This window comes from Phaethon aethereus (assembly GCF_964289735.1).
Source record: "Phaethon aethereus genome assembly, chromosome: 18".
Taxonomy (NCBI): domain Eukaryota; kingdom Metazoa; phylum Chordata; class Aves; order Phaethontiformes; family Phaethontidae; genus Phaethon; species Phaethon aethereus.
In genome coordinates, this window is record NC_138594.1 from 10,587,029 (window position 1) to 10,614,187 (window position 27,159).

The following is a 27,159-nucleotide window of genomic DNA, read 5'->3' on the forward strand; positions in this document are numbered from 1 at the left end:
AGGCTTCCTAAGACATTGAATTTATTGTCCTTTTATTGTAAACCTGTTTAGGATCAAGAAAACCAAGCTGTAACTTATTTGCAAAGTCAGAGGTACTGTCAAACCAGTCTATGGTTTTGGTCCTTGTTGGCTTAAACTAATTACTAAGAGTGATGCAAGGAACAGCAGATGGAAGTCCCCGTGGAAGTGATGGATGAGGTTGACGTAGCACTCTCTAGTATTAATTCCTGATATTTCCTTTTCACACGTTGCTTGTCTGTGTGCAGAGGGATACTGAAGTCTTCAAGCAGGTTGTTACTAATATTTATTTCAAATGAAAAGCGTGCTGGGTGCTTTACAGATAAATGGAAGTACAAAATCCTGGGCTTTTTGCTAAGGTAGTCTAAGAAGTGTGTAAGCAGGCAAGTGAAAGTGATAACTATCTTGGACGCGTGTCCGATTCCATTGTTTCTTTTTCTTTTGCTATGTATGGATTGGGATCTCACGGAAGTGCTTTTCAAACAGAAAGCTGCCTGAGGTCTCTACATTTGCATGTAATTCAGGACCCTGTCTAGATATCTAGTCAGGAAAGAAAGGTCAAGATTAAAATATTTTAGTGGAGGAGCTTCCATTATGCATTTTGAAGCCTTTATTTGCTGTGGAAAAAGAGAACTAAAGGGACGTTTCCTGTGCACTGAGAATGGAGAAAATGCTCTTTAAGAAAGGGTCATCGTATCACGATCTGTGCCAGGAACTGTTTATGTCAGGCTTCCAGTGGAAGCCTCTCTAGTGCTGGGAGTTAAGTGGCCATCTTGCTAGTAAAGGAGGACTCAATCCCAACGTAATTACTGAGCTTTTGTGATCTGAAGTATGGTTAGTACCAGAGAAAGCTTCTTTTATGGTGAGATGATTTCAAACACAGAAACGGCACAAACATGGACTTTTTCTTGCTATACAATTGTAGCTACTAATATGGTTCAGGCTTGAGGTAGATATTTAATTTTTTTTTCTTAGTGAACACACGCTTATGTGATTAGTGAGTAAGGTGAGCTATGTTCCTGTAGTCATAGTCAAGCTGAACTGAGATTCCTTTTGCTAAAAAGCGGTTTTCCTTCTATTTAGAATAAAGACATTCAAAATGATAAGTATTTAATTTGAATTTGAAAATGCCTTTTTTACACATTTTTCAGCGTGGTGTGATATCCTGGATACCTAGCCTAAATTTTACTAATAATACATTAAGATATCATAGCGTCACTATAAATGCCAAATATGTTCAGCTCTGCAATTTAACTGCAATTCTGTTAACTGATGCACTGTTGTCGCAGTGTTTTTGTGGTGTTAATGGATATATTTTGGGTGACTGTAGACAAAGTGCTTTGAGGTCCCTGAGATTAGGGTATACTGAAAAATTAATTTCTTTTTAATTTTCTAATGTTTTCTAACGTTTTCTTTATATAATGTTAAGGTAAACTTCCAAAGTTCTAACTGTAGCTATGTAATGCAACTGTCTGCAGAATACACTTCTTATGGTACTGTAGAATTTTTTTGTTAAAGGCTTTCACAATGTTGCAAGTTTAATGATTTCTTACCAGCTAGTTTATCAACTTGTTTTTATTACCTTCTAAATTCTATAGTTTATATTGTAAAGTTCTTCACTACTTTATATTTTTGAAATGAGATGATGTAGCAGTTAGGCTTTGAAAGCATATTGCGATGACAAGTCCTTCAAAGTTGCTTGCAATTATTAAAATGAAAGTGCTTTGTTTGTTTGTCTGTATTCATTGTATTTGCTATCTGCAGAATATTTTATTTTCTGATATTGTTTGAGAGCCTACTTGTGGTCTGTGTACACTTGAAAAGTAATAGTAGCAGTGAACTTACTAAAGCAGTTGTAGGCAGAGGAGACTCTTACCTACATTTAGTTTATTATCTCTAATGGGATTAGTTTTGTAGTGTGTGCTTTTCTTTTTTTTAAATAAAAACCAAACACATATGGAGTTTGAACTTACTTCCTTTCCTTATTATGTGTCTATATCCAGATCTTGAATACCTGATGCATGCACGGCAACAGCTACTAACCACAGCTAAGCGTTGGGATTCTACTTCTAAGACTATTGTAGAATTTGAGCCTAATGAAACTACTGAATTGGAGAAGAGCCTTCTTACCAGATACCAAATCCCTCTATCTGCTGACCAGCTATTTACACAATCTGTCCTGGACAAATCATTGACCAAGACCAACTATCAGTCACGGCTTCATGACCTCCTTTACATAGAGGAAATAGCACAGTACAAGGAAGTTAGCAAGTAAGTGATACCTTCATAAAAATACTTCTTGGGTATTTCTTGCTGTCCTATTAAAATGAGGATGGCAACTTTTTTCATTAAACCTACATGATTATTTAAGATACGAAGTCATCCTGTTTCTTGGAAATGAAGTTGGCTGTGAGTCTGGAAATAGTAACTTTTGATAAAGGTCACTAGCACTGAAATGTAATTTACTGATAACCCATTTAAAACAGACTGTATGTGTCAGTCTGTGCTTATGGTTGGAGGCGCTAAACAGCTATTGACAATGTTTTGTTAATGTCTAGATAATAATTATTTTTGTTTACAGTTTTTTGGCGCTCTATACAAAAATTATTGCTAATAGGAATCACATTTTTGTTCCTTGGTGAAAGTAGGTTATAGCAAAGTAATATATGAAATCTTTGTAAAAAAGGTATTGCGGGAGTATAAATTTCAAGATCGAACTGTGATCTTATGTTGATGTGGCAGCTGACTATTATCTTTCTTCTCTAAATAGGCTGAAAACCAGCTTGTGAATCAAAGGCATATTGCATATATTTTTTGTTTGTTTTGTTCTGTGATACCTTGAGGTATTCTGTACATATTACCCAACTGGATTAGCTGCGTGAACAAATACAGAGTTAGGAAAAAAATGTGAGCTTCCCATGTATAGACTTGCATGGGGCCTTTTCTTCTGTTGTTTGAAATTTGCGGTTAAAAATTTTGCCTGCACTGATGTGGTATGAAAGAGTTTTAAAGTGTTGCACTACTTAAAATGGAAAGTCAAAAAGGTATAACTTCCCTTTAGCCTAATTTGGCAGCAAATTTAGTTCCAGCAATTACTCAAGTTCCAAATCAGAAATGTCGTAAGGTGGATGCCTCCTGGATCTGCAGAGGTTCAGCTGAATCGCCCCTCTAGAATTTAGGAAGAAAATATTATGAGTAGTTATATTTCTAATGCTTTTAAAGCAGAAAAATAAGAATTCCATTCAGAAAAAAGAATTCAATTTCTTTTTTGTATCTCATATGAAGGGCAGTGCATTTGAATGTTTGTTCTTCATATTTTTCATAGCTTCTGCTCTTGAGCTGGAATCAAATATACAGAGGAATTATGTTTGACCACTGTTTTCAGCATACAGAAATATTTTCCATCCTACTTACTTATAATCAGGTTGCCTTTTCTAAGGCTTTTTAAAACAAAAGTGGGTTTAGAGTAAACATTATGAAATATGATAGAAATGTAAACAGTATTTTTACTGTGTGAATTTTCATGTTGAGAATTACACTGTCATGCCTCATAGGAAACCAGAGAGCAGCAGAAATGTAGAAATGAAAGACTAGTATGTGTATCCTCTGTGTTCCTTTTTGGACAAGTTGGTGCAGTGATAAGTTATTGCTCTCTTTTTCTATTTAGTAGATTAATAAAAGTAAGTTTTAATAATGTTCTTGAAATCTTCTGTTTTGATAGTGTTGATGAGAGAAATATTCTTTTGATTTTGAAGCTGACCTGTTTTATTGTAACAAGGCTCAAACTAGCACACTTCCCTGATCCTCTGCAGCGAAGATCACACACATTTGGTATTCTCTAGTGAGGTGTCAGGGTTGCAGACCTAGAAATGGGCCCAGAAATGCAAATGCAAGTGGGTTGTAATACCTCTGAAGTGGTGCCATGAGTGAAAATGTTGATGAGCTGCTACTCCCTTCTGGGTTTGTGTATGGTAATAGTAGGATTGTCAACGTGGTCTCTTACGACAAGACTGGAATAACAGAAGTCTCTACAGTTCAGATTGGAGCGAATTGCTGGGTTTTAAGAATGTTGATGATTTCTCACTTTCTAGGAAAATACTTTCAGACTTCACGTGGGATCACCTGAGTGGAACTACTGAAAAGTACTGGATGAAGGTTGCAGTGGCTTTAAAAAGTCTTGAACTGAATTGTAAGGGAGTTCATTCTGAATAGTCACAGGGAGCTTTACTTTTAAATCATGTTTATTCTAGTATTTCAAGAGGCATTTATAAAAATTACCCTGCATGAGTACATTACAAAATACAGTAATAAAGGTTAGAATAAAGGAGCCACTGCTGTCTAGTTTCTAAATGCTAACATACGCTGACAGTAAAAGCAAGACAATGTTCTGATCTAGATACTAGTTTGGTTTTGGAAGGTTTTGCCCTACGTACAATCTGTTGATGGTTTTAAAACTCTTCCTTTCTCTCTTGCACATTCAAAAGAAAAACTGCATATAACCGTTAGAGCGGCTAGAACTTACTGTGTTTCTCCTAGAATGCGTGAGGTGACATACAGCTCCTTCCATGCAGTACACTATTACCAGAATTACAGAGCAGATTTATCTTTGAGGCTGTGAAAACTTAAAGTACTGGCTTTGATGGAAAATAAATTTGCTTTTGTCATTACTATGTCTTGCATTTATCAGTAGATAGGTATGTGTCATACTGCACACCCTTGTCTGAACTCTGCATGTATAAATGTGAGAGGGAATATGCTCAACGTATTTTTAAGAAATTGTTATATGGGGCTTTGTTCAGAATGGATTTATTTGCCTTTTGGAAATTTATTGTTAGCATCGGTACTGGATGAATTAATGATTTATGAAGTTTTTCTGTCATTTCTGTGATTTTAAATGTGAACAACAGGCTTCACTGTAGCTAGTTTCATTAACACTGCAGTTAGGCTGGGATTTTGCAGTGCTTAGGAGGAAATGTGAGTTTTTGTTTGTTCGATTTGTATAAGCCTGACTGAAACCTTTTTATTGTATAAACCTGCAAAGCAAGGGTGAGCAATGGACGAAAGCAGCAACTTTTGATTTTTTTAAAATCTAATTCTTAGAGGATTTTGTAGTTTAATGGTTTGCCAGAAGGTGTCAGTTTACTCAGTAGAAATTGCTTGATACTCTCTTAAACTTCATATTTGCTTTAGCACAGCAGGTTCACTTCAGTAATTTATAAAGACACTAAATTGTGCCTTGTCTCAGAATGGCAGTGATACTGTCTTCTAGCACATTTTTACAAATCTGAATTTGAGAATGAGCTGATGCGTATTCAGTAGCATAGAGTCTGAACTTTAGGAGAGTTTTAACAAAATAAATTCACGATAGCATGTGATTGTATTTTAGTAATAATGACAAGCTCTTGGTTACTCTGTTAAATATTTTATGTAGTGTTTTAACAATCATCTGAATGTGATATAAGCTATTTAGATGCTGCTAAATTGGTGACAACTGCTTTGGAATAGTGCAGCACCTGTATGGAAGAAAGCTTGTTTTTTGTTTTGTTTTGGACTTTTTTTTAAGCACATGTGGAAAGTGGAAGGATTACACTTAATTCTAGTGTGTTCCCTGAAGTACATGCTTTTGAGTCATTGCTTTAACTGTAGCTTGTGCAGTAACCTTTGTGGTTACTGATGAACCGAACAAATCAGTGCTCAGTAAGAAGACATCTCCTTTTTGAGAGTGGGGGAGTCTGAAATCTGGATCTGACTCAATGCCCATGTTATGTAAAGAAGCAACTATTAACACAAGGGGGCAAACTTGCAATTTTTGTGCAAGACTCATGATTTGCCAGATATGAAAAATATATATTTGATTGGTTTGGTAGATGTTTAATTACCAAATGAGCTAAAATATTGGATTTTATTGTTATGGGCTTATGATTATTGATACTACAGGGCTTAAATGATTAAAATTACCAGTTTATTAGTAATAATAAATGATATTAGTAATATAATTCTTAAATTATAAGAAGAACAGATCAAATAAAAACAGTATGACAAGTATTATAAGAAAATAAGTTTTCTTCCAAGAGATTTTATTTCATTTGTCAACACCTTTTGGTTTTTAATTTTTTTCCTGTAATTTGTTTCAAATTTGTTTCAAATTCAGGAAAAAGCTGCTGATGAGAAGAGAACTGAGTATTGTTAGTATGACAGACCTTTTTCCCCTTTTCTTTTTAAAATTAGGGGGAAGCAATCTGTTTAAAAAAAAAAAACCAAACACTCTACGAGGGGATTAGTATGTATTGGTGAGAGGTCAATAAAGTGTGCTAATAAGTCACCTTAATGTGTTATGCATGTGACTTCTAGAAAATGGCAACTACGAAGAGTGAATTTGTTACGTCTCTGATTACTGGAGGAACTTGCTGCTAATCGAAATTCTGTGGGTAGATGGCTTATGTGGCTGAGCCTGTTACGCCATTCCTTCATTCCTTCATTTCAAATAAAATTATCTCATTTTAATGCCTACATTCTGATTTTTTTGGAGGCATTTTAATCAATCCCTCTGGATTATAGGTATAATAACATTTACCTTTTAAGATGTAGATTACCGTCTTTGGTGTGCAGCCTGGAAGAGATACATGAAATAAAGAGGAATCTTACTCTGTTCTTTGCCTGCACATCTCTCCTTGAATACCTCATATAAGCTTACAAACTCTTTAAATAGAAGTTTTTACTGCTTTGAGACATGCAGTGAATTCACTCTAAACTTCTTTTGGTCTCAGAAAATCTAGTATTTGATTATCTCTCGTGAGGGTTCATTTTTTAAAAGCTTCATAGATGTTGATTCTTTTAAATATGTTTTATAGGCTATAATCAAAAGGAAAATGTGTAAACATTCAACAGCTACATGCTTAGGAAGGGCCAGTTTGGCTACAGTTATTTATGTTTAAAAGTTATACATTCAGAATGTAAGGCTTCAGCCTGAATGCATGAAATTTCTGAATCTGAGAGCATTTTTCTGCACTGACTTGGTGCTTTCTTACTTAGGTTCAACATAAAAGTGCAATTGCAGATTGTAGCAAGCTTCATGCTCACTGGTGTTTCTGGAGGTGCAAAGTATGCCCAAAATGGACAACTTTTTGGCCGCTTTAAGCTCACTGAAACGCTTTCGGAAGACACTTTGGCTGGACGGCTGGTGATGACCAAAGTCAATGCTGTTTATTTATTGCCTGTCACTAAAGAGAAGTCAGCACAGACCCAAGGAACCAAAGAGAAGGTTTATGAAGCAGCTATTGAGGAGAAAACAAAGGATTATATCTTCTTGAGGGTATCCAGGGAATGCTGCGAAGAACTTAACCTTCGGGCAGATTGTGAAATGCAGGTAAGTCTGAGTGGGAGTGGTTTTGGTATGGGAACTGTTTGTGTTGTGTCTGTTTTGGGTCTGCCCAAAATAATTGCTTGAAAAAGTGGAAAGTAATTTTGTTATTCATCATCATACATAGAAAGCAGATTATGGATGAGAATTTCAGATAGGTGAAATCTTTATACATAAATATACACATAGATACGTGCATGTGTGTGGTATATGCATATATGAGTCTTACTTGGAAAAGAAATTAATATTTTAGAACTGTTACAGAGTACAAATACACTTGAATGAATTTAATTTGTGGCAAAATTCTTCTGGGATGGTTAGGCATTGCTTGCAGATTTTTTTTTTGTGTATCTCATGGTTTTGAGAGTGTGATTTGTAAACTGTCTTGGACAGGGTTTTTACATCTCTCGTTCAAATACAGAGCCCTCTATGGACTTGTAAAGGAAAGCTTTGTCTTATTTTTAGTTTCCTGCAGGTAGGTGTTTGTGGGTAGTTTATGGGCTTTCTTCCACCAGACCTACCCACTCTCTCCCCTCTCATTCTAAACCCACTTATTGCTTACTCCTGCTGCCCGGTCTTTTCTCCAGCTTAGTCTCTGTGATGTGGCTTCCATTGTTCTGTCCATCATAGCTATTGTCACCAGAAACTTCCAGGAACCTTTCCTTAATGAAGTCAAAGGAAGGAGTTTTCTATTCTTGTTGTTTCTTTTTTTTTTCTCCAAAAAATAAAAAATCTCTGCTGCTTTCGGCATAGCCAGCTAGAACTCAGTCTTTGGTAACTTCCGTCTTTTTGTTTGTGTCATTGTGGATTCCACTATTTGTTCTAGGCCTGAGGTGAGATTAATTTTTAATAAGGTCTGTTGAAGTTATGAATGGGCCTTGTGCTGCTTTCTGCACCCGTATCAGAACAAAAGGAATGTTGTCCCTCAGTGGAAAATTCTTCAACTTACAGAATTTCCTTGATGAATATGGTGAGGGTGGGTAGATGGAGGCATGAGGAAGGTGAATAAGTACTTTTACATGTAAGCTGTGTTTCATAATGATAATACTTGGCTCCATGGCTCTCGCTTCCCTGACACTTATATTCAAGACAGATACTTATCCGTCTTGGAGGCGTTCAGTCACAAAATGAGGAGTTGTCACACTTCTGCTAGAGAAAATTGTGTTGGCACTAAGATCAGGCTTTTCTTTACTTTGCAGTTAAGATTAAATGGGTGAGGATACCTTTTTTTTTTTTTTTTAGAAAAAATTGTGTAGTTTGCAAACGAGATAGTGCATTAGGTGCATTAGATGTAAACGCTTGTAAAAGAAGACAAAGCTCTAGTGAAGTTAAAATCCTCAACCATGCCCAGTGTGTGTCTGCTGTAGATTTTATGATTGATTTTGTTACCAAACAGAAGTAACCTCAAGTTAAGGTTATTGGAAGTGCTTGAAATGAATGCATTTTCACTAAAGGATTATCTCCTCCTATTCATTTTGTTTTGGAGGAAGCATGCAAGAATCCTAATGTCTTAATTTAACAGGGATAATTGGACTGGGAAGACTTGCGTTGTTGTGGGCTTTTGGTTTTGTGTTTGTTTTCTTAAAACAATAATTAAACTTATTAATTGATTCTATCAGAAACTCTACTGGAATGCAAAATGAGCTGGGGCTTCAATAACTGGCTTATTTTGAGTGTCTTATAAAACTTTGCTTGAGGCAGCAAATCTATTCTGCATTAAAAATTGGGTCCTAAAGTTACTTGTAAAATCATCTAGTACTTCATACATGTATCAGTGAACTGGTGGTCAAATCCTTAAGGTGTTACCTATATTTTAATGAATCCTAATTTTGAGAAAATCTTTTCTGATTAAGTATTGACTGAAAATTTGGAAGGAGATCCTTGGGTTAGAACTGAGGATATTATAATTTGGATGTATAGCGTTTTTATTAAAGATAAATTTTGCTGTTATCTTCGGTGGAGTTAATATTCCCTACGTGATTCTTAAACATTGGCAAATTCCCTTTAATTTCTGTAGGTTTTGAGTGAGTTAGGTGGTTTGCTTTCTTTCCTCTTTTAATAATTAATCTCAGAATCTTCCTGATCACTTGTTTGCCTGTCGTCCTGGCTTAACTATAATGAGCACACGTTTCTGCTTTTATCAGATGCACCATTCGTGAAGGTGGGATGGAGTGAGCTGGTGCTTTAAACCCCCTTGGCTGCTGCTCTTTTTGGTGACCAAAGTAACATGCGACTGTTTTATTTTTGGAGTAGTTACTGTGTTCTCTGTCCTCTTCTGTGAAACTGGCAATGGATTAACTTCCTTTCCCACTGTTTTCTTATTGTGGAATATATATTAAAGCAGGTAACATGCCTCTCTCACAGATGGCCTCATTCAGTATTCTGCAACAGCAAATGTAACTGTTTGATTCAATGCAAAATGGATTAAACCCAAAACAAATCAAAAGCTGTTAAAGGGGTGAATGCAGGTAGATAATAAGAGGTATTTGATGCGATGCGCCTGATTTTAATAGCCCATCCTGGGAGTGCAAGCATCGCTCAGATGAGCATCACAATTTTTCTGCATTTAAGTTATCATTGTTATATTGGGTGGTCTTTTGTTAGCCTTGTCTGAGGAAAGATATTTTTCCTGTATGTATCAAACTGTGAGGTTGGGACCATTGCCATTTGGGTGGAAGTCTTTTCCAAACATCTTCGGGATGCTGTTGGGTGGACAAATCAGTGCTGGGCAGAGGCAGAGATGGGTAGGCCAGAGCTTTGGAGGGCAGCGCAAGGTCCCCCTTGGGCAGGCTGAGTTGGTGCTGTCATTCTTGACAAGTGCTAAACGGCACTAGGTTTAGCTTTTGAAGACCAGGGTATTTACTAAGGTGGTGGATAGGCATAAACTACATGGTGGAGCAGTGGGGAAAAAAAGTTCTTAAACGTTCATGTGTTCTATTTTAAAAAAGTTTTCCTAGCAGTTACAGTCACTTTAGTGAGAACTCCATGCTTAATGTTGTACAGATTTGTTACTGCCCTTTTCTTCAGAGTTATGGTTATACATCTTGCTGTAAAGTGCGATAGTCAAGATGAATATTTAATGTCTCCGTATCTGCTAGAGACTGAAAGTTAATGGCTACGTTCTGCGCTGATATGAGTAAACATTGTTTACAGCAGAGCTAGCGTTGATTTTACATGCTATATAACAGTATGAACAGCGTAATATTTAAACATATTAGAAAAAAGAAAATGCTAAGAGCTGTGTTTTGCAAACCCTTTTGAAGCAGATGATCTTCAAGTAGTAAACATTACTGGTGCATAAGAGGGTTATTACAGATGTGATCCCTATGGTAGGAAGTGACTTTGTGGGCAGATCCAGGAGTGTCAGGTCCAACAAGTAGTTAAATCTAGAAGGCTCAATTATTACTCCATAGGAGGAGATAGATGAGAGAAGTTTTATATGGCTTTGAATGAGGCCTGTCGTGTGTAGAGAAGTCATTGTCGGCTTTTCTAATTCTTTTTTTTTCTCAAGGTTGCTGCCTTATTTTGATAACCACAGGGATCTTTAATACAACAGATTGGGTTTTGTTTGTAGTATATAAGGAAAACTTATTTTAATTGACAAGGACTTTTTAAAGTCTTTATATAAGTTGTCAGAAAAGATAATTAAGAAATATATTCTAGTAATGCTTTGTCTTGGTTGAACTTTCTAGTTGGTAGCAATAATTATCATGAGATTAAAGTGTGATTAAGTTGTAATCGACTGATTTAATAGAGAATCAGTGAGTGGTAGAGGAGAAAAAGGAATTGATCTGAGACCAGATTTTTGCCTTGGTCGTAAGGGTGCGTTCAGAATGGTGCCGTCACCTCTGTGGCGTTACTCTGGGGTGCCATGGGGTGCTCGACCGCAGCTTTGCCCCATCCCTGCAGCAGTGTGATGGTGTTGATGTACCAGCTTCAGCTTGTCTTTTGTTTCTATTTTTCTCATCTGTTGATTAGTAACACAGAACCAGCTTCTGTAAAGTGCTTGTGGAAGCTATCAGTAAAGATGACCATAGAAATTTTAAATATTATTGGTATGCTTTCCAGGTCAATGAGGAGTGCTTTTCCAGGTTGCAGTAATTAGGCTGGCAGTTTGTCAGCATGCTCACAGTTCACTGTACATCTCAGGAAAGTACTTACTCTTAAACACAAATGCTCATTAGAGTTGTAGCACAATAATTACATAAATATTTAGTGATAGATAGCAATGCTTTGGAAAAAAAAAACCCTAAAAATGTGTGTCAGTCACTTGAAGTTCTTCAGCAGCTTTGGGTGTTTTTTATGCTGTTTTATATTAGTGCAAATCTGTGTCAAATTTTGTATAAAGGCTTCTGTGTTAGTTGTTAACATTTAGTTCTTTGGCACAACGCTCTGATCAGATTAATTAGTTTTTGGAGAAATTAATAATTGCAAATTTAAATATGTGTAAATTATAATCTGAGTGAACGGTTTTTATGAAGTGTTTCCCCAGGAGCTGCTTTTATCCAGTGTTCAAATTTAGAACGTATTTTCCTCTTTGCTCCTTTTAGTTTATGTATTTATAAACTAATTTCACTATCCATTGTTCAGTTCTGAATTTAATCAGGGATGTTAACGTGCTCCGTGTGTTGTTTCTGGCTTTGTACCACAATTTTGTTGGCATTATCTTTTATTTACTAGCATTAAAACACAAATAACTAAGAAACAAAAATTGCATTGATAAGCAACTCATTGTTAGAAATTAACTTTTGGAGAGTTCTAATAATTGAACATAAATGACCAGTTACATTATTTATTTCTAGTCAAACATTCTCAAATAAAGCTTGGGGTTTATCTATGCTGGTCACACATCTGGTTTATATCACCTGTTGATCTGTAAAAATTTCTCGCCTGTCAGTTTCAAGGTTGTTCTTAGAATAAGGGATGGAAGCTTATATTTTTAAAAACAATGTTTCAGGACAGTAATATTTTCTGGGAGAATTTTTTGTATTCCAAAAATAATTCCCAAGAATTTTTTGCTTTTAATTTTTTTTCTGAAAGTACAGTGGAATCTAATCTTAAAAGTCAAATAACAAAATTACATCAGAGCAAATGCTATATTTATCTTTGCTTCAAAAAAAAAAAGGAACAAGTTAATTCTATTGCAAATCTTTTCATTGAATGACGTTTGCTGTTTTCTTCTGAGGAAGATAATGTATCATATACAGCAAAGTCTAATGAGTGTTTTCTAAATTAATCATTTTTGCTTCACCTATTCATTTACTCATTCATTTTGTACTGCAGGTTGAACTTCAGTTTCAGTTAAATCGCTTACCCCTCTGTGAAATGCATTATGCCTTGGACAGGATTAAGGACAACAGTATTTTGTTTCCAGATGTCAGCATGACTCCCACCATACCCTGGAGTCCCAACAGGTACAAGAATACAAACACTGTAATATCAAAGATTGTATGGTAATGCAGTACTGAATTTCTCATAACAGATGGCTGAAAGCTGCCCTAGAACAAGAAGCATGCCTTGCTCTTCAGTAATGGTGAGCATGGTTCAGAGAAGGGAGCGGAACAGTTCTAAATAAAACAAGAAAACTGATCCTCTGAGGACTAGAATCTGTTGATTGGTTTTCCCTGCGGTTGAGCTGTGGTTTTACAGGCTTTGCAGTTGTATTGTAGCTGTAAAAGGCAAATTTGGTATTGTTATTTACTGTTCTGCTGTTCACTGAAAATACGCATGATACTTTTTAGGAATGTAAATAACAGTTACAAGGAGTTTGTTCTACAGGATCTCAAGAGTGCAGGCTTCTCTTTGCAAGGTTCGGTCTGTTAGTACTTTTTGAGTTTGATGTAATGAGCCAAATTTGGATGTATCACCGGGGGGGATGACAAGGAAAAATGTGGGAATGAGTTTTGGAAGGACCAGCATTGCACTTGCAAGCAGTCCTGAGATTGGTTGTATACATGTCTTACAGTTCCCTTTCTGAGCTATAAACCCCTATGTTACATAAATACTTTTAAGGAAACTTAAGGCTGATGCAGTGGTTAAGTGAAAATAGTTTGTCTTGAAGGGGAAACTTTGGGAGAAGAGGACTGTGAGGCTATGTTGCTCAGGGAATGTGGTCGGTATTTTTAGTGCATAGGGAAGGGTAAGAGAGGCCTGAGGTTTCCGTACTTAGAAACCAGGGAAATGAGAGGTATGTGGAATTGATAGCCTGTACAGCACGCGAGGAGTCGTGTGGTGTCTTGAAGGTGAGAATGAAGAGTGTCATTGTGATGCAGTGCCAATCAGGAGATAGCTCAAGGATTAAAAGGAAAGCGATCGAGCCAGAAATCTGAGATGGCGAAATAATGCAAGACAAAAAATTACTGGAAAAATTTTAGTTTGTCTTTGGTGTAGGAAGAACAGAGACGATAAAAGGATGGATGCAGTGTTCTGGGTGAGGATGCTGCATGCATCAAAGCTTTGATCGTAAAGGCAAAAAGAAGGGAATGGTTTTGTGTAGTTATACTACAAAGCTAATGGAGGTCAATACCAGTCTGTTCACTGGCTTATTTAAGTTTTGAGTGATTCTTAGAAGGAAACAGTGTTTAGGAATAATTTGGAAGTAAGCAGTGATTTCAAGAAAAGGAAGGTAAGTCAAGTAAGATAGAACTCTGTCTTCTCTGCTTTATGTCAGGAAATTTATAGTTGCAGAAATTACATATCAGGTGTAGTTGATACGATTTATTTGTATAATTGTTTTATATTTTTTTACATACGTAAAAGATCGATATCAATAGATATAATGGTTTTAGTTCAGTTTAAGTCAGTGTAACGAGCATGTTTTTTTCCATTTGGTGTCTTGGTTTGCCCTGCCTTGAGATTTAGTACTTCTGAAATGGTTCAGAGCTGTTTGTCCCCCTGTTTTTCTATTTTTGTTTTAAATCCCTATTACTTTCCAGTATTTCCTAGAGTCTCCTGCCAGCTTGTTGTTCATAGCTGTCTTAAAAGTTAGGAATTCAGTCAATTCTGTCTTGATTTTACTCCCTGTTGCTAATTGCTACTGAACAGAAACTTTCCCAGTCCGTAAGAAACATAGTGCTTGTACCAAAGCAGATCACATTACTGAAGTGTGGCCATATGTGCAGCAGTGACAGGTGTGTTTTTACTATGCATGTCTACTTTTATATCTGTCAGTGGGAATATTAAAAACTGTGTCTACAAATCCTTAACCTCTTAAGCTCATTGGAATTTTCTGAAAGAATCTTTCTCTTAATGCTGGTATCACTAGCTGGTTACAGTAAAAATCTTTCTTTAGACAGCTTTCTCATTAGAGGTATGTGCCTTAATGATCTCAAAAAGAAGAAAAAAATTAAAGAGAAGTTTGTAGTAAATTGGTAGACATTAGGTTTTTTAATTGTTTTGGAATTTCATAGATAATTTTTACCAAGCTTTGGGGCTGTGTAACTATTGACTCTGAAGTTGACGATGTAAATAGTGCAGGGGAGAAACATAATTAATGTTACATTTTGCATAGTAATAGTAGAAAATCATTGTATGTGTACTTGGTTTTCTTATCAGGTGATGGTGCAGCATATACTTTCTCTAAAATGTGTACTATGCAGGCTAATTATTGCTAGGTGAGATAATACAAATTGAGAAGTAGCTAGATTGCTTTTGAAAAAAACCAACTGATTTATTGCAAATCAAAGTTTTGTGATTAAAGTATGTGATTGTTCTGCTAGATTTGTTAATTTTTTTTAGTGTGCCTCAATGACACAATCAATACAGTAGCATTATAGGCTCTTTAATTTCTTCAAAGCTTTTGAAATCTTACCTCGCTTCATTTCTGACTGACGGCAGGTTTTCATGGCTTCTGTTTTTAACCTCTGTTGCCTCCTTTTGTACAGACAATGGGATGAGCAGTTGGACCCTCGACTAAATGCTAAGCAGAAAGAGGCTGTTCTGGCTATCACTACTCCACTTTCAATACAACTGCCTCCTGTTCTTATCATCGGTCCCTATGGGACAGGAAAAACGTTCACTCTGGCTCAGGCAGTCAAGCACATACTCCAACAACAGGATACTAGGTGAGATGGGGCACTAAATATAGAGTGATACTTGATTAGCAGAGAAGATGTAATTTTTTTACTTAAGTTCCAGTGAAAGGTAAAAATACAAAACTTCCATCCAGCTTAAAACCAAACAAACCCCAAGCCATCTGTCATTGTTTTGAATGACACAGTAATTTTATTGTCTTAGCCTGTATTTTCAATTTAGAACAAAGCTAATTAAAATTGACAGTATGTAGAATGACTTGTGATTTGCTCGACATGGAAAGTTGTGTAATATGCTAGATAATAAAAGCTGTTCCTTACTTAAGATCAAGTCTAGATTAATAATCACAAAATAAGTATTGAAAAACTGTTTGAACTTTAAATCTTTTCATAACTGAAGGATTTGAGTTAAAGGGCTGAATCATGCAAACTATGGTAGATTAGTGACTAGTTTCATTAAGACAAATGTGCAGGAAGATGGCCACTGTTTCCTTTTTTTTGTATTCTACTGCTTTGAATTGTTTTCTGTTTCTTCATTGCTTTTTTATTTGCACCATTTATTCCAGCAGGATTCTCATTTGCACCCATTCTAATAGTGCTGCTGATCTCTACATAAAGGATTATTTACATCCATATGTAGAAGCAGGCAATCCCCAGGCAAGACCTCTCAGGTATTTTTTTAAGGCTTATTATGTATCTATAAAATACTATTCTTAAGAAAAGGTGTCTATAAAAAAGGTTAAAGAACTTTTAAAACATAAAAGCATATTGGCGTTACCAGCAGTGCTTTTAAAAATACAGACTAAAAGGAACATGAAACATTGTCAGCATACCTTTGTGTCATTTATTAAATAAAAATAAAGACATCCTTTTTTAAGCTTTTATGATTCTATTGATAAATGTGTCTTTCATAATGAGCAAACTTTTGATATGCTCCTCTTAAAAGCTATTATGATAAAATAAAATGAACGTTAATTGTATTTTAATTCCAGAAAATTTTGATGCACACTTACAATGATAATTTGGAAACTGGGGCTACTCACCTGGCTTTTTGAAGAAAAATTTTTATATCGTAGGAGCTACATATTTAGAAAATCATGTGAAAGTAGTTTGGCCTCTTCTGATAAGTCAGTTTGAAGTCATTGTGTATGTGACTAAGTGTACTTATGATGGGTATTTTGGGAGAAATTAGGTAGGAAAAAAAAATGAAGAGGTGGAAGCTTTAAGAACAAGGAGGGTAAACTTGCATAGAAATAGTTAAGGAGTATTTATTTATGGGCAGAAACCTGCTCCTGGGAATATTTTGTGCAGTAATCGCAATACATTACGTATACAGCTAGCTTGGTATATATGTTTTAAATTATGGGCATTGTTTTCTGAATGCCAGTGTGTGCTTATTATATTACTAAGAAAATGACTCTCTATGTTTACTTGCTAGCTATTAAAAGCCATCCTGGACTTTTATTTTATGGAATGTCAGTAAAGCCAATGAAGTTCTGTGAAAGGGCTAGATTTACAACAGGTGTAAGTTCTCTTAGGTTTGCTGGCTTTAGTTGCAATGTGACGTTTTACAGACACTGAGGATCTGGCCAAGGAAAAGAAGGCTGCTTATTTTTGAACAGTTACCTTTAATCTGGTTGTATTTTAACACAGATTGTCTTAAGGTGATTTGTAAAGCACTTTGTGATGAAAAAACATCATGGTGTCTTAATTTTGTGGTGGCAGAAAATGTGTCTAACTGACACTTTTGGGAATTTTGAAATATGATTTAACAGAGCAAAGAGTTAAAGTTAAACATGGTTGTACTGTGGTTGCCACGCTTTTGCTACCTTCTTTTATGTGCATATAGTCCAGTCTCAGAAATACTTATGAAAAACATACATAAAGAAAAGTGGTATTTTTCTTATGGTTAAAATATATATACATATTTGCCAAGAAAAATACAGCACATAATTTAAAAGTCACTGTACGTTTGAATTTAAGTATAACTGTAATAGTATTTACTATGAAGCCTTCAGAAACGGCTGCTGTAGATTGTATGATATTGTTCAAATAGTCATGATACCCCTATAAAGTTTTAGAAAATAGAGGCATCTCTGGAATTATGGAGATATATATATATATTTATGGTTCCACAAGTAGATATGTTTTCAAATAAAAATTATTACATATAATTGAGAAGTGTATGTTCTTTGAAAGCTAACTGCATGTTGACCAGATCTGGCAGGAGTTAAAGGGTCAATTTATCTGAATTGAAAGCTAGAACTCCTAGCATAAAATTAATTATAGATCTGTTACCTTTCTTATAGACTGTTGTCAAGATATATTTTCAAATTAAAATCATTACTGTTAGTTTAAACGGTGCTCTGAGCCTCTTGCAATATTTTAAAGGAAACATCAGGTGGAGTAGAAGCAGTTAACTATCAAAGCTGGGTGTGCTACTTGCAGAGTTTGCTGTGTTTCTAAACGGCTGAACAATTTGCTTTAGATTTTTTTTCCTTATTTACTCTGCAAGTGATGAGTTGGCTAAATAGTATCCTTGCTAAAAATGTTTCCATAGCTTAATGGAGAGTACCATAATATTTATGTTGTTTTTAAAGGAAAGCTTAATTATTTAACACTGACTGAGTACTGAGAACTGTGTAAATATTTCTGTAAATTTCTGTGGGTAAGTTGTACACTAAATTATCCTGTCAATGATGCGACATAAAAGTTTGAAGCCTAGAGTTTGGGTTTTTTTGTTTAAATATCATGTTATAAATTCATATTTTTTCCTAACAAAATAACTTCCTTCGCCCTTTGGAAAACGCAAAGCCAGAATCAACACTGAGAATTTATGTTGAGTCTAAGTTCTGCACGTAAATAAATTACCAGTGGAGCCTGATGCCCGTAAACAAATTCATACCCAGAAAAAAACCAAATGCCCCTGGGTTTGATTAGATGATTCAGCTGTATTAGGGGCACACTCCAAAACCTGACTCTTACTGAAGAATGTTGAAATAATTTTGTTATACTTATTAATGCAGAGGTGTTTCTGAAAGGAAAAAAACCCAACCCTAACCTACAGTTAGGAGGAAGGAGCCTTCGATGACGTGCCTCTGTTAGGCGCTGAAACACCTGGCTTGAAGTGTGGAGAAGCAGGCACCTTTAGACTGCGAGTCAGAGCCGTAAGAGGTAGTAACTGGCTCCTAACTTGTGTACCGTTTTACTCTGTGGCTGTGCTTGTCTCTCTCCACGAACTGGCAGAGTCTTCGGGAGGTAGGCTGCCGAGGCAGGCACTGTAGCTAGATACTGCAGATTGTCACCGTCTCCTAAAAACTCCAGTCAAGACCTAGGAAGCAGAGAGCAGCAGTTTCTCTGTATGTTACTGGGCGTACAGTGGTTGAGGTATCTACTGTTTATTACTATTATTTTACTTATATTTTTCGAATTTAGTTGTATCCATACTCTGGTTTTGTATGTAATAGTAGGGGAAAAGGGAAGAGGCTGATACTGCTTTTATCTATACTTGTAATATTTTTATTTATTCCTAAAAATCTTACTGCTGGCCATCAGTTCAGCAGTGTCAGAAAATAAGTTGATTCTGTTTAAAAGATCTCAGCTGAAACCTCTCCAGTTCACTTTTAAAAAATATTTTGAAGGAAGATTGATTTAAAAAGTTAACTTTCAGGTTGTAAGACAGGTTCTTCACGTTTTCTGCACCCAAGGAACATACTTGGTCATGAGAATGAGCCTGTCTTTGGAGGTGAATCAAAAGAAATGAAGAGGGAAATCATGTGCTTTTAAAGTTTTCTTTAGGCTTCTTGGGACTACTTTTTTTTTTTTTAAATTTTTTACGGTCTTATAACTGAGGCATGAAACTGCTAGATTCTTTTTCCTCTAAGCTTCTGTGTTCTTTTTGCTTGAGGGATTTCAAGTGAGAAATAACTGCATAAAATCTGAGGAGCTGGGATTGGAGTTTATCCAAGAAGAGCTCTTTGGAGCACAGCCTGAAGGGAGAATCCTGGCCTTTTTATCAAGAACTGGGAGGAGTTAGTGTTTTCCAGTTCAGAATGGGGAAAAGAAGTTTTGAAGAACTTAAATTTAGTCCCCATTCACACTCTGTTTTAAGGAGTCATGAGAAGTAGAAGTCGCTTTTGTGGGACAGGAGTCCGAATGAAACTCTCTTTAGCTTCCCTCAGAGGTTCTGACTCTAGACTATCTAACTTTCAGAAGTGTATTTTAAGTGATTTAGGAGCAGTCCCAGCCTGAAACGTGAACAAGGAGATGACTGTGAATCTTAATTACTGTTATAAATTCACTACTTTTGCGAAGAGTCTATTGTACAAGTGATACATTGATGGAAATTTATCAATGGAGGCGTAACATGGAAAACTATTAAATGTTGGTCAAATTGAGTATTTCCTAGAAATATTTGCGCAAATTTATTTTGTGACTTAATGGGGGGAGAGTTGATGTAAACATACATAGATTAGCTGAGAGTTTGTTCCATTCTTTGGTTCATTGAGTAGTGGCCCACAGAAATGAAAGCGCTTGTTGTCGATATCCAGATGCCACATTTAGAAATAAAGGTGGTATGAATTTCCATGTGAAATGCAGGTTCTGTGCATGTTAACCCAGCATTAGTAAGTACAGTGGATATATTCAGTGCTTTTGTTTGCAGAAGATCGAGTCCCTAATCTATAATTTTCTGGGATTTCCATTTCAATGTGATTCTCTATGTATTTGCTGATAACCTCACTGCTGTGGTTTGGGTAAACCTTAGCGTTCAAGGTTTTAATTTCTCCAGAATTGAAGTCTTGGTGTGAGGCACATGATGTGAGAAAATATACTCTCACATGAGCCATGGCTGGTTTTTTGTTTTGTAGCTGCAGTTCTTGCTTATCCTTGTACCTATACCTCCACACTAATGGAATGTGTTGCAGGTACTAATGAATGTTTTGTTTAGTAACTGCCCGACTCTGCTGGCATTCAGGTACTTTGCCTATGGAGGTATTAAGATCAGAAGGTTGATTAATTAGGAGTTAAGAGTGTGTTGCAGGGTGAAATGTTATGATTTGTGTTAAGATGGTAAAACCCATTTTTGTAATGGGTTCCTCTAGCCTTAGGAAAAAACAACCTAATAATGAAATTAGAGGAGATTTCATAACCCCAAATTGCACCTGAGAAAGAAATCCCTTGTTCAGTGTGACTGACTTATATCACGACATATTCAAAGTAGTCACATCTGTCAGATGTTTTTATGCCAGTGGTATATAATAGCTCTGGGATACCTTTCTGATGTCACATCAAAAAAAGAAATTAATGGGTAAGCAACGATGCAGTTTGAAATGCTGTCAGCCAATCTGTGAGTCACACAGACTTGAATTTTTGTAATAAAAGACAGTGCATGGTATAATAATGTCTAATAACCATAATATTTTGCATTTCAATAGCACCTTTCATACAAGAATCTCAAAGTGCTTTACAAACATAAACTCACAATAAACTCTAATCCTCACAGTACTCCTGTGAGACGGTAGGTAAGTATTACCTGCAGTTCAGATGGAGAAACGGAATCATATGAAAGCTGACTGCGTGGCTGGGATAGTGCAGGGGTTATCTTGCTCCTGCTACCTTGTTCTAGCTATTTGGCTGTGACTTTGTGTTGTTACATTGATGTAATAACAGTTTATCAAATAAAGCTTACCAGTTTGATGGCCGATAAGTAAATATATTGGGGTACCGTAAGAAGGCTCTTGTTCTGATGATGACTCAGGACTGTGGTGTTTGCTCCTCACTGAACCCAGGTCTTAACTGGACTTACCTTTGGTCGTGAAGTGTCACTTTTGGTTCGTTGTGTTGTCAAATTAAAAAGCCATACTGAATGCTGGAGTGGATTTGCACCTCTTTACATTTCATTTTGTGCTTACTGTCCAAAATGGACATTGTATTTTCACAAACCAAATTTATTAGAACGCTAGTAATTGTTTCTCTCGTGTTGTATGGAAGTGGGTGGACATGTGACATCCAAAGTCCAGCCAGTGCAATCATGTTTTGCACTTAGGTGCGTAATTATGCTTTTCCAAATACTGTATTAATGATTTGGGATTTGTAATGTAGGTGCAGGAGAAATTAATCAGAAGGAAATAAATAATGAGTAGATAAACCAAACAGCATTAAATCCCATATTTGGAGCTGAAATTAGTTTAAATCATTTCACCTTCACTTCCTTTGGAAAATTAAAATAACTTTATTTCTGAATATTAATATCTGTGCAATAGTTTCCTGTAGTTTAAAGGTTCCACTTTAGATTCACCATTCTTACTTGATACTCATTATGTCTTTGAGGAACACCCCACAGAGAAGCCCTAAACCACGACAGGTCTTCACCCAGCTCCTCAGCTGGTGTGTTCGGTGTATTTCCATATACCTCCGTGGAGTTATTTATACTCTTTTCTGGGGCATAGTCTTGGCGTCTTCCCCATTCCTCTTCCACTTAGCTAGACTGGCTGTAACATTTCATCACTTTTTAAGAAAAATGCATCATTGATCTCATTAGATAGAGACTAAAATTTTCTTACGTGTCATGGAAGGATATTTGAAGTCCAGTGCTTTGCTGACAATGTCCTGATATTTAGACTGTAGCCATCCTTTTTGGCACTATTTTCTCATTCTTTTATACAGTATATCATAATCATGTCCCTGCATGGTAAAAAGATGAATGTACTACCTGTTTGGTTCTTAGAACTCAGAAGACATAGAGTATGTGTGAAAGGAAGTACAGGATTTTGTTAGTGTCTTTTGAAAAAATTTTTTTAAAGATTCTATGGCTGCAGTTGATGAAATGATGAAACTCTTTTTAAAGAGTTTACTGATAGCTTAAAAGGAAATAAATATTGATATGAGGGTCACAGAACTTAAATGTATGAAGAATTTACAGGTTTTCATGTGTGAATTAATCCTTGGTAACTGTTCAGCTGTGTAGTGTTGCACTGCAGCATACAATGAAAGGTAAATCCAAGACATTTTAGCATATTTTGGCATGTAATTCTGCACAGTTGTGATACTTTGCTTCCTGAAGATTACTTTTATTTATCAGAAAACAGAATATTAGCATTTGAAATATTAGGCTGTCACTGTGTTCAAAGTGTATAGAAAATAAGCCACCTTTTTCTTTTCTAGGGTATATTTCAGAAATCGCTGGGTAAAGACTGTCCACCCAGTTGTGCATCAGTACTGTTTGATTTCAAGCACACATTCCACCTTTCAGATGCCACAGAAAGAAGACATTCTTAAGCAACGAGTAGTAGTTGTTACTTTAAATACATCACAGTATCTATGTCAACTGGATCTTGAACCAGGTAAGATAATTTTTAAACAGGAGGTGTCCATGCTTTGAGAATTATTTTCCTCTTACCAGTGTCCGTTCCTTACCTGATTCTCTGAACTGTTAAAAAACAAAGTAAACAAAGATAATCTCAAAATGGTCTTATCTTTTTTTTTTTTTAAAATGAATAAATGTTTATTACAAAGCAATAAACTGCTGGCATTCAAATTAACCTCTTGCTTATTCTGTTTTTTCCTTATTTAAAACCAAAAAGAAATAAAGAAGCAGTGCTACCTATGATCTGGTGTTTCTGAGATCCAAGAGGGAAAATTCTGTTTGAGATTCTGACTTTGAATATTATGCTCATTAAGGTCATTACTCAGTGGAGCATGTAAGCATAAATACGCACAGAGAGCTTTTTTCTTGTTTTGTGAAGTGTTTAGCTTTGCAAACAACTCCCACACATACAAACCCATGCTATATTAATGTGATACTTCTAGGGTTGTTTTCTAAACTGAAATATATTAGAATGATTTTTTTGGGGCAGAGGCTGCTTAGGATGTAGTGTTTTCTTGACCTCCAAATGAAATCCATCTGCTTTTTGGAGGATGTGGAATTTCTTTACAGAAGTTGTTACAGTTAATTTTTTATGGCGACATTCACGCGTTCGTTGCAATAGAGGAAACTAATATGGAATTTATGGTAAATATTTTCAGGTCTTTAGATGGAAGGAACTGCTTTGTTTGGCAGTGAGCTGTGTACAGTCATGCCATAGTAATGTGTGTGCAGCTGTATGAAATTCATGTTTTCCAAAGAAAATTGCTATGCTTCTATGTATATAATTTTGATTGGATGTTACACTAAGTCTGCAAATACTTTGTTTGAAACCTTAATACATATCAGTGTATAAAAACACTTGTCTACCTATCCTGAATTTAGATTTTATAAAATATGTCTACTGTAGCCCAGTTTTTTTCCAAGTGCATGATAACCAGTGCATAGATTTCCCCCCCACGCAAGAAACCTTTTGGTCCAGTATTATCATAAGATTGAATTTAAATTTTCCTTCAACTTCTGTTCCTTTTTCCCCCCCTACATTCCTTAAAGCCCATAACCAGCAAAGTGCTCAGGTATGTGTACAATTTTAATGGGAAATTTAGTGTATAAAATAGTTAATAGGACTCGGGTACATGAGGAGGTCCTTTCCATTGTCATTGTCCAAAGCTCTTCAAGCCTCATGGTGATGAAAAGATTTTCGCATTTGAGAAACCTACTGAGGGAGGTCTGCCAAGAGACATTTCCTCTTGGTATAAGGAGAGCTTAGATAAAACACTTGTTTAACTTCACATAGATCAGAAAAAAGGCACACCTGTGGGCTACTGCTAATGCCCCTGGCAATCAGTTGGCCACTGTTGGTCATTTGATGGGTTTGAAAACTGTTTGTGTGGTTTCTAGTAGTTGCTAAAAATTAATTTGTGTAAGCCATACTGAATTCTTTCTACTTTTGGTTACTATCAGAATACATAACTTTTAGTATAATTCCTTGTATTGTTATCACTGTTTGTTTATTGTATCATATTTCAGGTTTTGTTTATTTGCTGATATCTCTGTTTTACAGGGTTTTTTACACACATTCTGTTAGATGAAGCTGCGCAGGCTATGGAGTGCGAAACTATTATGCCTCTAGCATTAGCTAATAAAAACACAAGAATTGTCTTGGCTGGAGACCATATGCAGGTAAGAGCTATAGAATTTCTGAATGTAAACTGCATGTATATGATATTTATATTTATATATTTAAGGTATTTATCTACTCCAAATTTCCATGGTATGTGAATACCTCATAATCTCTAATGTAGACTCACGCTATTTCTGTTAAGTGAGAATATGCTGTTGTCTCCATTTTATAGTAAGGAAATTGAGGCAAAAAGCATGTGAGTTGTCCAAAGTTACATAGGAGATCTGTGATAGAACAGATTTGGGCCCTGTCAACCACTAAAATACATGCAAGTAAAATTTCATTTTAAAGAGGGAGATGCATAAATTTTATTGGTCGTATAATAGATGGGGAAGCCAAGGAAAATTCAAGGGATGTTATTTACGTAAGGTATGGTGATAGTTATTACAGGCAGAGTAGGAGTTTCTCCTACTTTTTATGGCTGGTATTTCCTGTTGATTTCTGAAAGAATTAAAGAATATGGAGAACATGTATTATGATTTAGACAACTTTTTTTGTTAGAAGCATCAGAATCTGCTAAGGATTTGAACAAGTAAGAAATAGGAAACTTGAAACTAACCAGTGCCTTTGTGTTACTGCAATGTGCCGAGGAAGCGCACAGTTTAAAGAGTTCAGAAGAGTTTAAAATGCTGATTATGCGTGCCATTTGCAGCCTGTAGGCATGAGAAAGCATGCTTGGAAAAGCTAACCTTACTTTGTTGATTTAGGCCAGATTTATTTGTTTTTAAAGGTTCGCCTTTAATTCTCTTGACATTTCATAATAGCAATGAAGTGGATGTTTGCTTTGCTATAGTAATAAACTTAGGAGTGGTGTTGCCACCTATGATTTACTACCACTAGATCATTTCAAATCATTATCATAGTAATCCCAAGGACTGGGATAGTGTTTTTAAAATACAACTCTCAAAGGTGCTTTTTAAGAGATTGGAATTCTTACCACTTCAGGCTAGATCACATCAGCCAACGAGATGTCTAGAGTCTTGACTTGTCCCGTGTGTCTCAGGCTATGTGCGTAAAGAGCTGTTTTGTAGCTCAGAAGCTACTCTGAGGTATCCTGTATTTAAATTTCTAAAACTAATTTTTATCTGAAATTAAACTCAAACTCAGAATCTCAAATCATACGTATTCAGAATGACAAAATACAATACAAGATTAGTTTAATTTCTGCATTTAAAAAATTTATTGTAAAGATCTTTTTTCATCATCTTTTGTTCTATTTTTCCTGCTGCAATAGACATTTTTATTGTTAAACAAGCCCAGTGTAAGTTTAGTGTCATAGTAACTAGACCACTTGGGTATTAGTTTTTCCAATGACTTCCTATTTAACTTTTTAAAGTTGTGTTGCAAAGTTCTGTATTTTCTGATCGGTACAATTTGTGGTAGTAACTTAACTGTTAACTGTAAAGTGCTTGTCAGAGTAATTGTGTAATGTCATTCAAAACACAGTTTTTGGGGTTTTTTTGTTTGGTGTTCCCCCCCGCCCAAAACAGGTCTCTGCTTTCAGTTATTCATCTGTGCAAGCCACAAAGAAAAAAGTTAGATATAAGGGTTCTTCTCTCCTCTTTACATAGTTATTGAATTTCCTTTAAGAACATGCTGGTCTTTTGTCATTTTTACAGTAGGAATGGGCATTTCTATGGAATAGTTAGAAAAACTTAGCCATGGTATGTGTCTTCTAACTATGAATGTACAGTAAAAGTAAAGTTTCATTTTTGGTTTGATGCAAAATACATATGTTGGGAGCATGACATTCCAAGTCCACATATTTAGTTACATTTTCTTTGTATGTGTGTGTCTATTACAGCTCAGTCCTTTTGTCTACAGTGAATTTGCCAGGGAAAGAAACCTTCATGTTTCATTGCTTGATCGGCTCTATGAGCACTACCCTGCAGAATTTCCATGCAGGATCTTGCTGTGTGAGAACTATCGCTCCCATGAAGCTATCATCAAGTAGGTGTGAACTTTTTCACTGTATCATGCTTTTCTTTGACTGGTGTGAGTGAACAAAACAATTCTGATCCAAGCGTGACTGAATGAAGAGAGAAGCATTACGTGTTTCTGTAATGAAATCTTAGCTGTTTCAGAGTTAATCAGTAGAGTAATTCTTTGTTACTAAGTTGGAATTTCATCCCCTAGAACAGATGCCGGGGTTCAGTTAGGCGGTTGCATTACAGACCCCTCGTTCAGGTGGGGATGCTTTGGCTGCAAGACCTGCGCACTAAGCCAAAGAGGAGCTAACTTTCTCTTTTTAAGCATTTTGCAGTATATTGTGTAGAGTCTGTGTTTCTTTGAACTGTTTCAGAATTTTAGAATTACTGGAGTGGATTGTCTTGGAATGGTAAGCTATGTGCAATGTAAGAAATGTATGGATATAGAACTGTGAACAAAATCTGACCTATTTTTTTCTGGGCATGCTTCTTTCCTGTTGTCTTCTTTTATTCTTTCAAGACACATTAATCAGTGGGTTTGCATTTTTATGCTATGATAAACTAATGGCTGCTAGTGTAATGAGCTCATCTGTGAGCTGTGCTAGAAAAATAAGTGCAACCATGGGGAAAAAAGCTAAAGTTTAAATCCTGACTGAAATACGTACTGAGGAATATTACGTTGGTATCCAGTCATACTAATTAGGTTATCACTGTGTTCAAAGCAAAAGCAGAAGTATTTGGATGCTCTGGGGAATCAAAAGTGAGAATGTAACATT

The 27,159-nt window shown here is 35.8% G+C and overlaps 1 protein-coding gene across 1 annotated transcript in view; it reads left to right on the top strand.

The window, feature by feature from the left end:
* The window catches only part of HELZ (helicase with zinc finger), a gene marked incomplete at its 5' end in the record, with an annotated part of 72,089 nt that overhangs the window by 15,407 nt on the left and 29,523 nt on the right, over positions 1–27,159 (top strand). The window contains 8 exons of the mRNA XM_082008363.1: positions 2,022–2,289; positions 7,051–7,384; positions 12,662–12,792; positions 15,262–15,441; positions 15,975–16,079; positions 22,573–22,751; positions 24,336–24,454; positions 26,260–26,405. Of these exons, the coding sequence (XP_081864489.1) occupies positions 2,022–2,289; positions 7,051–7,384; positions 12,662–12,792; positions 15,262–15,441; positions 15,975–16,079; positions 22,573–22,751; positions 24,336–24,454; positions 26,260–26,405 (1,462 nt within the window). The remainder of the gene's footprint in view (positions 1–2,021; positions 2,290–7,050; positions 7,385–12,661; positions 12,793–15,261; positions 15,442–15,974; positions 16,080–22,572; positions 22,752–24,335; positions 24,455–26,259; positions 26,406–27,159) is intronic.